Source organism: Rissa tridactyla, chromosome 10 (assembly GCF_028500815.1).
Source record: "Rissa tridactyla isolate bRisTri1 chromosome 10, bRisTri1.patW.cur.20221130, whole genome shotgun sequence".
Taxonomy (NCBI): Eukaryota; Metazoa; Chordata; class Aves; order Charadriiformes; family Laridae; genus Rissa; species Rissa tridactyla.
The window spans coordinates 19346641-19362545 of record NC_071475.1 but is presented as its reverse complement, the minus strand read 5'-3'; the positions used below and the strand labels follow the sequence as shown (position 1 = coordinate 19362545).

At 37.1% G+C, this 15905-nt stretch overlaps 1 protein-coding gene across 1 annotated transcript in view; it reads right to left on the bottom strand.

The window, feature by feature from the left end:
• The window catches only part of DOCK3 (dedicator of cytokinesis 3), a 220575-nt gene that overhangs the window by 121911 nt on the left and 82759 nt on the right, over nt 1–15905 (bottom strand). Inside the window, exons 8-9 of the mRNA XM_054216455.1 lie at nt 8896–8937; nt 7338–7492 (exon numbers count right to left, since the gene is read on the bottom strand). Of these exons, the coding sequence (XP_054072430.1) occupies nt 7338–7492; nt 8896–8937 (197 nt within the window). The remainder of the gene's footprint in view (nt 1–7337; nt 7493–8895; nt 8938–15905) is intronic.

The window sequence follows — 15905 nt, the reverse complement described above, 5'->3', positions numbered from 1 at the left end:
CAAACAAAATAATATTGAAACACACCCAAGACAAGATCTAAACGATGCATCTATATGTGCCCTAACATGAGGAACAGACAATAGTCCTTACTAACGCTGAACAACCATCTATTTTTTTTCCGGTTTTATATCCTTTCGTCCTGGATTTTTCTTCTCTTTATTTTATTAGGACAGGTCCCATATAAGATATGTCTATTACATGATTTATTATTTTTTTTAAAATATCTTTTATTTGATAAGCATCATTCCAATTGCATTTCAGTAGAAGATACATTCATTGTTTTGCCTTTACTGTAGCACTGAAAAAAATCCAAGGCATAGTTAGCATCTAGAAAATAATTAAATGGATCACTGGAAGCGGTGCCTTTTGTAATGTTATTTGATCCTTCTTATTTAATGGGGAATCACACTTACTAGAACAAACTCAATATTGTTGGGGAGTGATATAGAGAGGCTTCCAGTTTGGCCATAGATATCCGACCCAAACTCTTGATCTTCAGAGGAATTCTCACAAACCAAGTCAGACAACAATAGAGGCTCTGAAGACATCTTGATGATTTTTTCAGGATTCAGAGCATCCTAAGGATTCTCAACAGGAAAAAAAATGCAGAGAAAAAATTGACAAACCTAAACTCGTCTTTTTACGTGATAAAATTGGGAGTTGGATATAAAGTAAATTCTCTGGTGACCTTTTGATGTAGACTTATTCACCGCTACCATACTGCATATGCCATAAAACTTTCTTCTGCTGGTGGAAGACATTTCTCTTCCTCTCAGCTTCTCTGGGTGAATCATAGAATTGCTGAGGTTGGAAGGGACATTTAAGATCATCGAGTCCAACCTTTAACCTACCCTGACAAAAGCCACTTCTAAACCATGTCCCTAAGTGCCCCATCTACCCTTTTTTTGAACACCTCCAGGGATGGTGAATCCACCACCTCCCTGGGCAGCCTATTCCAATGTTTAATAACCCTTTCAGTGAAAAAATGTTTCCTAATATCCAATCTAAACCTCCCCTGACGTAACTTGAACCCGTTTCCTCTCGTCCTATCACTTGTCACCAGGGAGAAGAGGTCAGCCCCCATCTCTCTACAACCTCCTTTCAGGTAGTTGTAGAGGGTGATAAGGTCTCCCCTCAGCCTCCTCTTCTCCAGGCTAAACAACCCCAGCTCCCTCAGTCGTTCTTCATAAGGTTTGTCCTCCAGACCCCTCACCAGCTTTGTGGCCCTTCTCTGGACACGCTCCAACACCTCAATGTCCCTCTTGTAGCGAGGGGCCCAAAACTGAACGCAGTACTCGAGGTGGGGCCTCACCAGTGCTGAGTACAGGGGGATGATCACTGCCCTAGTCCGGCTCACCACACTATTCCTGATACAGGCTAGGATGCTGTTGGCCTTCTTGCTCCCTTCCCCCTGCATACCCTACTAACAAAGTGCTGAGGAACCACACAGCCACGAAAAATGCTACAGTACTCTAGGTTTAAATATCTGCCACACTTTGGGGTGAGACAAGTTTGGATTCTGATCACTAGCAATCATTTTCACCTAGATAGAATTTACAGATAAAATAAGATGCTTACTTAAAAACATCTGCAGTACTAAAAAAAGTGAAAATAATACAGATCCACAGAATGCACCGTGAAGCTCATATTACGTATTCCCCATGGCTTTGTCAGCACCTCAGTTGGATTCCACCTTTCTTTGGGTAAATTGGAACAATAATTTCTGATAGAAATATCTTTGTTTAAGATAGTTGCTGCCTCTTCACTCCTCTTCTCTACTACCTCCCCAAGGCAAAACCCCATTTTGTATCCCGTCTTTTTTTTTTGGCTCTTAGCTTAAGTAAGTTCTCGCATGTTTCCCAGGGCACTACAGGTTAACGTGGGGAGGAGCGTATTACTGTACTTTCCATCCTTCATTGCTCCTCAAGTAACATTTCCAGAGTACATTTTCATTAACTTTAAACTTTTCTAGCTTTAGATTGCACATCTGTAACATAGGCTTTTTAGACACATTATGCATTTAGTATTTCTCAGAATATAACTGTATCTATCTCTTAACAAAATGCATTGGGAGCATCATACAGAGAAACACTACAGCACACAGTAGAGGAGAAAGCAGCTCTTAAACTGAGTAACATCTACCCATCCATATATAGTTTCTTAATTTGTTCTATGTGATCACTTCTGGGTAACTTTGTTATACAAGAATTGAAGAAAAAGAATGCAATATTATGAAAAATTGCCACTGAATTCCTCTGTTTCTTTGTTTTCAAAACCAAAGATAATACCATGAAGACACTGCAAATATAGTTACGCAGAGTTTTTGAATTAGACAGAATGGAGTAATAAATGTTAATTTAAAGAGAGTTAATGTTAATTTAAAAAAGAGTCATACAAGCAGGAAGGAGAAAATACAACATGCGCTATGTGGTGCTCACTGAGACCTTGTAAGTGAAGAACTGATAAGGCCGATGGCACAAGAGCAGCAAATTAGGAGCAACTAAACTTTTGAGTACTGCACAATGCAAACCAAAGAATGTACTTTCAATGTCTTTCTTCATGCACATATTAGAAAAAAAACATCAATGACACAAAATCTTAAAGAGTTTCATTACCATGTCACTGTAAATGTTCTTAGCTTCCAATCTCCACTGTAAATTTACATCTAAAAATAGGCACAGACACCTGTTGCTACTACTACAATTGTTTAACCTGAAAATATTCATTATTTAGCCAGTGTTCTTAGTTAGTTCTTCGTCATGCCACGTCACAAATTGCCCTGCTAAGCATTTGGATCGTGTTTTTCTTTGTCTTCCATTTGCTGCCAATGTACCTACAAAAGCCACGTGTGCATGTCTATCTTTCTCTCCCTCTCCACATTCATTCTAGTTGAGCTTTTGCTTTTCAAATTCTGTCTCTGCATGACCAGGCAATTTCTTATTTCTTCCAGGTAGCTAATCTGATGCATCTGCTTGACTGTCTGCATGTCGAAATGGGCCATCCTCGTCCTCCACAGAATGCAATACAAGATCAACTGACAGCAAGAAGAGACACTATGCACAAAGAAAGAACCAAACAAAAACCTCCAGGTAGTGGTACATTCTGACTCAACAGACCAGTTGGAAAGATCGTAAGGCCTTCTCAGAATGCTATGTATTGAGAGGAGATCATCAGCAAACGTATGTCTTCTACAGACACCCTAGAGAAAATCGGGTCTCACAACAAAAAAGTCTTGAGTATATTCTGTATGAGAAAGGTACACGTGGACTTCCTCTGCCAAAGCTATCAACACTAACATGGATACTTATCCCACCTGCCAAGATCTCCAGCCACGAGGAGGTCTATTATAACAGGCCTGGTAAAGACATAGGAACTAGGCACATGATGGAGTTACAAGCAGAAATATGCACAACACTATTTTCCATGCATAATTACTGATTAGGCCCCAGTTTTTCAAATTAAATCACATCACAATTTCTTTTTTGTTCTATTCACTACCCATAATTAAGGAAATTTCTAGACAACATGAAACTTTTAAGTCTCAATGGAGTAAAGCAGAGTAACTGATAAAACAGTGCTAGAAAGATCTATTCTGGTTTAAGCTGCAGTCAGGATAAAAAACCTTTACATGTTTAAACATAAGTTTCATAAAGCAAAAAATCATACTGAAACTTCCTTTTTCATACTTAGTGGCTTATTTTCAGCACTTTTTTCAGCACTTCAGCACAAATTCATATCATGCTTTTGAATATGTAGTTTTTGAAGTTATGCATAATTTCATGCATTTATCAGTAAAAAAGAGCTATGGTAAAGATAGCTAAACCTCACCACTTTACTCAATTTAGTTTATTTCCACCCATCAAAAAAATGCTGCAAAAATATTTTAAAAAATAAATAAAATTTAAAAAATCTTACTCATTGCATCCTTCCAGCACAGATAATACTCTGGATCAGTTTTCTGACCAGTTTTGCAGCCCCTTCACAGTAGTTTCATCTAGTCTGCAATGATTCTCTTCTGTTGAGGCATGAGGCGCATTCCCATATAAAGAACAAAATGAGGCTGCTCTGATGTGACTTGTGCTTGACAAATCTATGTTGACTTTTACTTATTGTCTTGTTAGTTTCCAAGTGCTAATAAATAGTTTATTTGTTCCAGAAATTTTTGCATTTGTCATCTGACTGCAGTTGACCTTCCTAGGGAGACTGAGGCAAAACAGCTATTAAATATTCCAGCTTTCTTGGTAACATCTGCTGATAGCTTAATGTCCCCTTTAATCTGTTCAGTTATTTCCTGATTTTGTAGAAAAAATTTTTTTGCTGCTAAAGCACTGTAGAATTGGTTTTCTTGGTCCTTGATGTCCTTTGCTAATTGCATTTTTCTGCAAGATTCTGTCTCTTCCCATCCCTGTCTGTGCAATTTCATTAGTTTCCCCTTTTTTTATATTTCTTTCCAGACTCTATTTCACCAAAGAGTACGTGATACAGACTTTTAGTTTTTGCCAAATATATTAAATTTTTCCTTCATATTGAAACAATTTGCTTTTATGCTCTTCAATAGTATTGTTAAGGAAGTAACAACAAATTTATTTCCTCCATATCAATTTAACTATCTTTTTTTGATACTTATTGACGCCTGATTTATTGAAGTTCACCACCTTTACGTTAACATTTTCTTTCTTTCCTTTTCTAGTTACTGTGAACTCTACCATTTCATGATCATTCATCCCAAGATGTGCAATGGGGCTGTATCTCTCCATTGGCTGTAATCAAAACCAAATCAATTTTCTCATTGTTTTTTTGCCAGCTTCCACATGGCAAGCAAGCTGAAATATTAAAAGTTTAGTAGCAGAGGTTTTTTTGCTAATGTATTTTCATGTATAAATATGGGACCATTTTTGCAACAAAACGTACAGACTTCCATCCCTTTTGGTCTGAGCCATTACCTAATACACAGACTGACGGGTTGTTTCTGTTGTGGGCTGAAACAAGTTACTAGGCAGACATTCATTGGTCCAGTTCTATTTACTTACAAATATTTCTTTTTAAAATTCTCTGAGTAAAAATTAAGTCACTTTTTCCTTTTTTTTACCTCTAGGTCTTACCCCTCTGATAGCAGCATTGTTATTCTTGTTATCTGTATCTCTCCACTGTCATCTTTTGTCTGCTTCTCATTTTCAGACAGCACAAACCATGAAACACCGGATTATACTGCACCGAATTATTTGTACCCAGAACCTGGGAATACATCTCAAACTGTATTGCAGCTGGTGCTCCAGCCTCCTGATTGCTAATGCATAATTGGTACGTGCTATTACTTCAGCTCTTGAAAAACACTGGAACTTTCACTGATTTGTCACTTAACCTGACTGCGAAAGAACTACTGCAACCAACAGGTTCAATGAGGTTTGTAGTCTCCTATGTGTCCAAAGCACTAACACTGAAAGCCAGTCAACCTCCAGCGTGAGCTGTTTGGATAAGAAATTTGTCAACCTCAAAACCATTTCAGAAAAGTCCTTTTCATTTAGAATGCAGAGTGCAGAAGCTTTCCTTGGTTTTTTACCTTAATGTACTATTTCCTAAGGCATACAGAAAAGGAAAGAAATTTAATCTTTTAAAGTAGATACAAAAACATGATTCTACATTTGTAGCAGTGTGTTTGTCTGTTTTTTGTTTTAAGTTTCTTTTCTAAAAAAGAGCTCAGCCTCATTACACGCTTCTTCCCCACGCCTCTTTGGAATGTAAGAAAATGTAAAAATCACGCTGTTTTCACTGCAGCAAATCACTGATGCATAATATGAAGAGCTAAGTAATAACAACTGTTTGCATATGAAAGCATTATTATATATATTTAAATCTTCCTGAACCACTCTTTGTACTTTTTCTCATTGTAACTATTTCCTTTTTATCATCACTGGCAAAACCCCCTCTTAAGGCTTTCCCACTCAGCGTTTACATACTATGCAAACTGCAGTCCCAGGCAATTCATCTCCTTTTGAAGCAGTTTCTGAGGCTGTCCACAGTCATGGCAGCAGCTTGTCCCTTCTTCTTCCCCGTAGCTTTCCTCATCTAAATGATTCGATATTTTATGGCTTTGTTGTATGAACTAGTTAATTGTGAGTACTCTCGTTCTGTTTTGACTTACGATTTGCACCTTTCCCTCATAACAGTTATATTCTGTTAATTCTCTTGATAGAGGAATTAAAGGTATGTCCTCCTAACTACATCAGAAGAAGCATCTCTCACTTAGTGGGGATGAAATAAACATGATGTAGTATCAGATTAGGCATTCTTACCATATTCTGCAAAATGATCTTTAATTTGCCTAACTAAACGGTGGCAAACACATGTTTATAAGATGCAATCAAGTCGTTAGAGCTTTCTAATATGGATCACTTTTTTTAGTGGGATGTATTCTGAAGAGCTACAAAACCGTTGTCACTTTACTCTGAACCTTCTTGGACGAATATTATTCACATAATAATATTCTTCCAAAGACAGGAAAGAACATTTTGGGGTTCATTCCTCGGTTTGGAACGAATCTAAATCTAATTTGCTGAAAACTAGGGACAGTTTTGACCACAGTAGCAAATATGGTCTGGGCCAACTGTCAGGATGTGCCTTAATCCCAACTCAAAAAAATCCCACAAACGTGTTGTACTTTACATCAGACCAAGCTACACTTACTTGATTTCCGAGGCACAATGCATATGTTTATATGTATATATGTAGAATACGCTTCTATATATTCTGATATTTTCCAAACACGTGCTTGTAAATGAAAATACTGCACATTTCATATTCGCTAGCATTAGTACCATTTACCTCAAGGTACTGAGCAGCACAGTTGTCCAGCCTAGACACAGGGATGAATATGAATACTTCAGTTTATATTGATAGCAGAGTAATGAAAACAAGCAATATTGCAAGACGCTTGTAAGGCAAGGAGTGGATGACAGTTCAAGAGCCTCAATTCAACACCCGAACACAGAGCAGTCCTCTTTTCAGAACAGTCACACAGTGTGGGCCTGCCACTATTAGCACGTCTTAAATACCAGCCCTAAGGCGGCAGCTACTGTCAGTAATGCATGGAGGTCGAGTCAGAAACCTCAACAAAATTCAACTATTCTGCGCCTTTAATGCTTTGCTTATATGTAAGCACTAAATTTCATATACAATGGTTACTATTACTGATATTCTCATGTATGCATTGCAGGCCTGTCAACTTCTGATTTATCAGCTTTCTCCTTTCAGTTGTGTCACAAGAATAGCTCACATGGTTTTTTCCTCATGTATTTGCTTTCCTAGGAAGCTTTTTAGTTATTTGACACATTCCTACCTGATCTGCTTGCCTTCTCGAACATCATACAATGAAAAAAAGACATCTGTGTCTTCTCCAATCGTATTGTAGGTGAAGCTCTTTAGACTGAGGAAGAAGTGATGAGGCACTGGCATACGGCAAGCTTCCCCATGACGCTGACGAATTGTATCCACCTGATTAAAAACAATGAAAATAATTTTCACTGCTTCACAAATAAAGGACTTGTGACCAACTTGATAATTTTAACAGATTCTGCTCTCCTTTCTGCATCAAGTAAAAGCTTAATCTCAAATATATTCTACCTTAGACATACGTGACAGATTGTTTTCTTCCTCTATTTTTTCCACGTTTAACTTAAACAGTTTGAGAAACCACAATAACCACGTAAATATGAGACAAATGGTTTATGCATTTGAAATCTATTTTTATCAAATAAACCAAATCAATTCTATTTCTCAGATATTGTGTTGATTCTGGTACTGAAAATGAACTATAATAAGATGGTGCTAGAGTGGTTCTTGATGATTTCCATTTAAAGCAGATGAAGTTCAAAGCATCTTTAAGAATAACATTTCTTTTCAGCAGCTGTAATTCATTTATGGAGGTTATTCAGAATCTGCTTTACAGGCTAATATGCCCTGCAGGTATAACAAAAAAATCTTAACAATAGTTGATAACACGAGCAACCAATGAAGTCAAACAGCAGAAAGGTTTACATTTTGACTCATTATATCAAGACCTATTTACGACCGGGAAAACTGGGGTGCGGGGAAAAAAAAGGAGTATAACTAGAAATAAAATTATTATTTAATTTTTATAGAGTCATTGAATCATTTAAGTTGGAAAAGACCCTTAAGATCATTGAGTCCAACCGTTAACCTAACACTGCCAAGTCCACCACTAAACCATGTCCCTAAGCACCACATCTGCACGTCTTTTAAATACCTCCAGGGACGGTGACCCAATCACTTCCATTTACATCCAATTGTACACTGATCTTAATAAGCAGGTTGCATGAATATCCTGAGCTCGCTAGGCTAGTCTCCTCTGACTGCACAGGCAAGTACACACCAACAAAGACAATCTTCACATTTTCAGACTTCCAACCTAGATTTGTACTAGCTTAAAAAAATACTTTAAAATGAATTTTGTTCTGGATTTTAAATTAATTCCAAGTAAATCCTCATCCTTTAAAGACAGGTACCTGTGGAAGCACAGTCCTCCTGCAAAGATTAGCCCCAGATTCCATGACCAGGAAAGGATTACATTACTACAGAAAGAATATGTGAAACAGAAGCCTACTAAGCCATGTACTAGCAGGTGGAAAGAAGACTCACGTGGGCAGACTGAGGCTTTTGATATCACTACAGAAGCTGCTCTTTTAAGAACAACAGCTAGAGCTAAGGAAAAGAGGCCTAAACGGCAGTTGAAGATGGACGTTAATAAGTTAATTACTTGGGGATCTTCTGAGGAAGTGTTCTATTGGTAGGGACTTACCCAATAATCTCCATCATATCTTTACATACATTACCAAACACTTTAAAACAACAAAAATTCGTGTATAAATGATGTTTACCTGTGATGTGCTCTGCTGGACACTGTGTCTACTTGACAAATGCTGTGGAGATACAAAATAGTAAAATTTAAACCTTTTTGAAAGTAAGAAATATTTACATTATCACTGTGTAGCATTAGAACTGCAATTTCAGAACATGACTGTTCAAACTATTATCAACTTTTCATGGCTTTTTTTCACAGTATATCATCACTCACAAGACCACTACCTTTCCTGAAGGCTTTTCTCAGTTAAGCCATTTCTTAGCCTAACAACTCGAATGTACAGGTGGCATGTACCTTAGCTTTTGACGTAAATGGCTGTCAAAAGCTAGACAGAATTTCCAACACTGTACTAGCTCTTCTTCAAAAGTCCATCACCCTATATACTGTATAATCTACGTGTTCTCTTGCTAAATGGGGAGATACCTCACCACTAATCCTCATCTACTGGCATGTTGTCTATGAAAAGGTGCATTTGTTCAAAAACACAGACACCTAGAAAGAAGGATGGATTTTACGCTTTGTTTAAACTTTTTTCTCTGATCAGAAAATGAAATCCTGATAAATGGTTAAAGAATTTCTTCTACAACTTCAGCTGTCCAACACCTGTAGAGAAGCATCTGTATAAAGAGCTACATCTCCAAAAGCGAACTCGGAGGATGATCCTGTATTAAAGCCTTTTATGCTAGAAGATGTTATAATCAGAAAATGGATTGCAAGACTCACCGAACCCATTTAATCTCCAAAGGGAGATTTAAATACTAATCTAAATTGAAAAGGTTTCAGAGGGCTTTAAAAACCATATCATTAATGATTCTGCCATGCCTATTCCACACACATTCATCTTAACATTAGCGTTTTAAACTAAAATATTAACACTATGTTAATAAACGTTCTCTTAATTTGCCCCGTCTCCATCCTTCTATTACATACCCAACATCTTATTCTGACCAAACATATACACTCTGTAGCAGGACCAACACGATCTGTTGATAAACTCGTAACGTCAAAAGAGGTGAAAGTAAGACAGTCCACAAAACGTATTCAGCAATGCTTTTTCCAAACTACACCACTGTCTTTCACACAGAACCAAAATAAGACTTTTTACCGCAAAAGGAGAGATAATCTTCATAATGAGACTAAATCAAGATGATATTAAGTTAAATGGCATATTTTGACATCTGTTTACATTCACAGTTATAAAAACGTCCTCTTTCACACTGTCAGCAGAAGAAATAATGATCTCCAACTCCATTGTTTGTCTAACTACTGCACTGTCTTCTGAATGCTAAAATCCTCTAAGTTTAGGTGGCTGAATTGCCTATTTAATCTTTTTGTCACTTGCAACCACTCAGAATCAGCTGGCATAGAAAAAAACCAGTTATTTAAGCTGCTCAAGGTATCCTGGCTTCTTTTGACTAAAATTTATCTCTAAATCCGAGTAAGAAAGTGGGAGATCAAGTCAACCAACAGAAAAATGAAAGGTGATCTGAAGCATTACAGTGTCCTCAGGGAACACAGTTGCTTACAGAGTGCACGGTTAGGTAAACCTATAACAGTAAGTGGCCAAACCCCAGGATTTAAATTTTCACAATCAAAAGACCAGATTTCACTATCCCTCTGCTTTTATGCTTCAGGACCCCGCTATTACAATACAGACAACCACTAACTTGAGTTAATTTTATGTACCCTTCCCTCTGGCTAGGCAAAGTGCCCAATGCGTACGCGCTCACTTGGAAGCCATTTTTGGGTACATGAACGAGAGATTGACTGAAAATAGCTAACATGGATTTACTAAGGGTAAATCATGCTTGATCAACCTAATTGCCCTCTAAGGTAAAATACCAGATAACCAGATCTGCAGATGAGGGCAGACTAGCGGCTGCTGTTCCTCTTGATTTGAACAAGGCCTTTCCCCAGTCTCCCACAGCATCCTTGTCCCCAAGTTGTGAAGTTACACCTGGATGGGTAGACTAACTATTTTGGTAAACACACCCCAACAAACAGTTGCATTGTCAGGCTCAAAAGGTAGTGGTTGATGGCTTGTATTCTTCAGAGGTCTATCCCGAGACCTAAGCAGTCTAATAAATTCACAGATGATTCTAAATGGGTGGCAGTAGTCCGTGTATTCAAAGAGGAGGCCTCCATTCACAGGGATCCAAGCAATCCAGAGGAATTGGTTAAAAGGAACCTTATGAAATACAGCAAGGACAAATACATGTCCTGCACCTAGGACGGGCTAATCCTTCCATGGTATAGGCTGGGAACTGACTAGGAGGGTACTGCTAAACAGCAAGCCAAATATAAGTCAGGAGAGCACTCTGGCAGCAAGGAGGTCTAAAAATTTACTGTTTCTATTAACAGGAATGCAGACAGTAGATTGAGAATAACGTTTATTCCTTTTTACTCAGCATCTGAAAATTCTTCTGAAATACTGCATCCCATTCAGCAAAGGACCATCAAAGCAGCTGGGATCTGGAGAACGTGCTTTATGAGAAGAGATGGAGGGAATGCAGCTTTTTCAGTCTGGAGAAGAGACGGTTTGGAGGTGACCTGATAGCAGCCTTCTAGTAACTATGAAGTTATCATCAAGATGACACAGCCACGCTCTTTAGAGAGCTGCACGGCAGGAGGAAAAAATACTGTGGTCATAAAACTACAACATGGGATATCCCAACTTTCCAACAAGGGAAAAAATAACCCCATCAAGGCAGTCAAGCATTAGAGCAAGGATCCAATCTTTTTCCCTGAAGAATTTAAAGTTCCAACTGGACAAAGCTCTGAGCAGCCTGGTCTGAATTCAGTATTGACCGTGCATTGAGCAGGAAGCTTGAGTAGATCTCCCCTGAGGTCCCTTCCAACCTGAAAAGCCTTGCGAGGTGATATAAAAATAGGAATGTTAAGAAATTATCCGTCTTCCTTCTTAAAAAAAAAAAAAAGCATCAGTTTTATCTTTGTTTTTCCCAGACAGTTGCCTATTAAGGTTGTGCAAACTTTAACATGATAAGATGATCCATTTCAGTATATCTTTCTTCATCAAAGTGCTTTCTAATGCTTAAATTGAATCCTTGTCATTGCAACCTAGGTCCACTGATTTTTGTCTCATCCATCATTAGCATGAAAAGATTGATTAATTCAGCTTATGATTTCATTATAATACCAAAATCTTCTCCTACAAAACCACCTAAGCTTGCAGCTTTCCAACCCGTACTTCAGAAGCAACAATTGACCGCAGAAGCTGAAAGCTTGCATTTATGATTCTCACTTGTATCCTACACTTTTCAGATAATTTCTTATTTTGGATTCTGATCCTTTCCTTCCATGTAATACTGCTTCCAACTTTGTGGTATTTATACATTCAGTAAGCATAGTCCCTATTTCATCATCCAGTCATTAATGAAATATGAAGCACTACAAAATGGAGGACGACCGCTAGAAATTAAGCTGATTCATCCCTCCTCATATTTAACCAAATTATTGACAACCATTCTTCCTCTTTTTTTTTGAGTATGGGTTTTCTAATTAGCTTTGTGTTTACTTTACAGTAATTTCATCTAGAACTAACGACCTTAGGAGAATTTCAATTAAAAAAACAATTAAAATCTTTATGAAAATCTAAATACAGCACCAGCTGCTTTTCCTCTATCCACTAGAGTCATTTATGTTCTGGAAGTAAATTGGAACTTTTAAAAATTGCTTATTCTGAAGAAGTTCACAGTCACTATTACTTACCTCCTTATTGCAAATAATTGGATTCTTTTTTTCTCTTCCAGCATTTTTTACAGAATTATTACTAGCTCCTCCTCCATCACCTTTTTTAAAGGTGTAAAGTATGCTTGCCCTTTGCTGGTATTCTGGAACCCATCTTTCCAATGATTATCACTAACATGTCCGATATGGCTTCTCTAGACACACCAAATTAAAATTATATAGTTTTAAGTTCCCTGGGACCAATAACTATGGTATAAAACTTTTCCCCCCTGTTCAGGTGTGATTCCTTTCACTTTTCCACAGGTACTGTTAGTGATTTGACACGGTTTACCACCTTACCAGAGCTTGAGGGGGGCAAAAAGGACATTAAATACCACTTTTTTTCCCCTTGCATCATGTGCCAATTGGTTTCCCCTAGTATAAAAACTTTTATTTAGTTTTCCAATTACTACAAGTTTATTTATATAAAACTGTTTCTTGATACAACTGGCAATACTTGCTTGTTATATCTTAATTTGTGCATTGCTTTTCTAATTTTTCTATTTACCCATTTGCGTTATTCTATTACACTTTTCTATACTTCCATTCTTCTATACTTGCTGTTGGTAATCTTCATTTCACATTCTTTCACTCTAGTGACTAAGGCGATGAAGAATCCTTAATTTATCCAACTTGGCTTCTTAGTGAGTAACTTGTGGGATTTAAATTTTCTGAAAGAGCTATCAATTCTCCTTACCACTGTCCATCTCGTGATATCTTATCTACCGATATTACTTTTTACTGTTGTTGTTGTTCCTTCCTTTTCTAACAATCCTATTGTTACCAAGTCAGTCTCAAACAAACTGTCTTCACATTCTCAACTGACTTGTTATCAGAGTTCAGAACAAAATCTACACAAACCTGTCCTTTGACAATCTGCTCTGTTAAACAAACAAAAAAATCACACAGAGGTTTCATGAGCTTCCTGCACAGTTTGCGTCCAGTTGGTTTCCTTTTCTAGCAGAGTTCTGGGCAATTGAAGTCTCTATTTTCGAGTTTTAAAACTACTCATTTTTACCAATCTCATTTTCCATCTGAATAAAGTAAAAGGTGATGGCAGAATTAATTTGAAACTTGCCTATTTATTAGGAGTACTGCTTAACTCATGGTATTTTTTTTCAGATAGCTGACCTAAGACCTAGCAGTAACATCGCTAATAGTTGTGCATTTCATGCACCTCTTAAATCCATCCTCAAGACACATATACAAATCAAGAAATTTACAGAAAAGCGAAACATATTTAATCGTCAGGTTTGAACATTTCTGATTTTTGCAAATTCCTCCAGACATTTGTGTTTTGTAACCCCTTTCAGTGCTATCCAAGTGTTTCTGACATTCTGCTGGACTTGTGTTGCTAAATGACAGCTTGGATCTAGCGGTAACTCCAGCACTGAGCTCTGTGGCAGAATTCTGACAACATGTTTTCCCAATTTCAAAAGTAATGTAAATTTTAAAAAAGCGTTCCATCATATTAGTTAAAAATCACAAATATTGTTATAAGAAAAGGACAATTTGGTTTCCTTCAGGAGCAAAGCAATGATTTCTGACAAATGCTGAACCTCCGGAAGCCACTAGTATTTAGCTTCAAAACGAGTAACCTGGAGAAACGGGATGTATAAGGCCTCAAAGCACAATAGTTCTGACAGAGGTGAATAGAGTAGTCACACAATAGTCACAAATACACTTAGCAATGAAAAATGAGAGCTAAAAAATGATGCTCCAATTTTACAATTTACCAAGAAATGTAATAAGTCTAATGACTCCGTGTAAAATGCTTGAATTTGTTGTCATAGATAGGAAAGTGTAACATGTTACCTCATCCATTGTTCTGTTAATACAAAACTGTTTTCTATGGTGCATTTAACTTTCTACAATCCTGTGAAGATGAGAAAGTAATTCGGCTCTCACAACTACTCCCACAAGATTATTTTACAATGTAAATCCTCATTGCTAATTTGAGAACCCATAAAGTATTTTGCCAGGACTAAGGAGGATTCTCTCCCTGGGTTTTTGGTAAATAAAATAAATAAAATAATATAAAAACAAAAATCCCCAAGAACAACAAAAATCATCAATACCCCCCCCTCCTTCAATTTCTGCCAAATTTAAGTTAAAAAAAATAACAGGTTTTCAGCTGTTTTGGTTCCTGAAATTGCCTTCTGACTATGAACTAGATGTGATTAGACAGCACTGTCTTCTTGACTCTACCACTAAAGCAACAGCAAAGTGGGAACTGACTATCGGGCACGTCCTGATACCAGCGCAGATCTGAGCAGCAAACTGTGCCGTGGACACTTTCTTCAGGACTAATATGGGTGACGGAATCGGACTACTCTGACAATTAAATATTAGCTATTTGCCGTACTACAGTATTCAGAGTAAAAAAACGTGCAGAATGAAACACAAAGTAATAAAGCAATCACATTAGCAACTTATCTGGCATTCTCTGAATCATTACTGATTTAGTTTTGTACTGAGTTATTTTTATACTGTACTTGAAGGAAAACCCCGCTGTAATAGCATCAAATGTTCCTTGGACTATGGCAATCAGGAACAAACATTAAAAATTAGTACTAGAGAATGATGTATGTCAGTATTTCTTATGTAACACAATTTTTATTTCTTTCCATGAAATCAACTGTTGTATGGTGCAAATAATCCAAAATAGCACCAGCAGACAGCCTGTTTACAACACATGCCTTTCTTTTAGGGAGAAGTACATCTTGCATATGAAAAAAAAAAAAAAAAATCACCTAGACGCAAACCTATCCCTCTCTAATCGTAGATAGCTGAATGCCAAAGAACATTTTAGAACAGTAAATTAAACATTTACTAGAAGTGAGTGAAACTGTAACAGTATTTATGTAGAAAACCCACTATTTTATTTTGGAAACACTAAGCTAAGGAGTTTTATTAAAGTAATTGCTGGTTTTGGGGTGGGTTTTTTTCCCATTTGTTTTTGTTTTTTATTATTGCTTTTTCCCCCCCTTTCCCTTTAAATAAAGTAGCATCTAAGGAAAGGGCTGCATTCACTTTCCTCTGAACATTACATGCTGTTTCTCCCTTTACAGTTACATCATGATCCTAAATAAAGCTTATTGTAGTACATAGCCATACTAACAATGGAGAATCCAAATTCACTTAAATTGTAAATTGCATTAGTGGCGCCAGAGTCCACTAATGGCACAATTCACACTTCTAAAACAACTTTAATTTTGCTGTATACTAATATGAACGTACTAGCGACCAATAGTGATAGGAGTTGGAACACACTGCAAT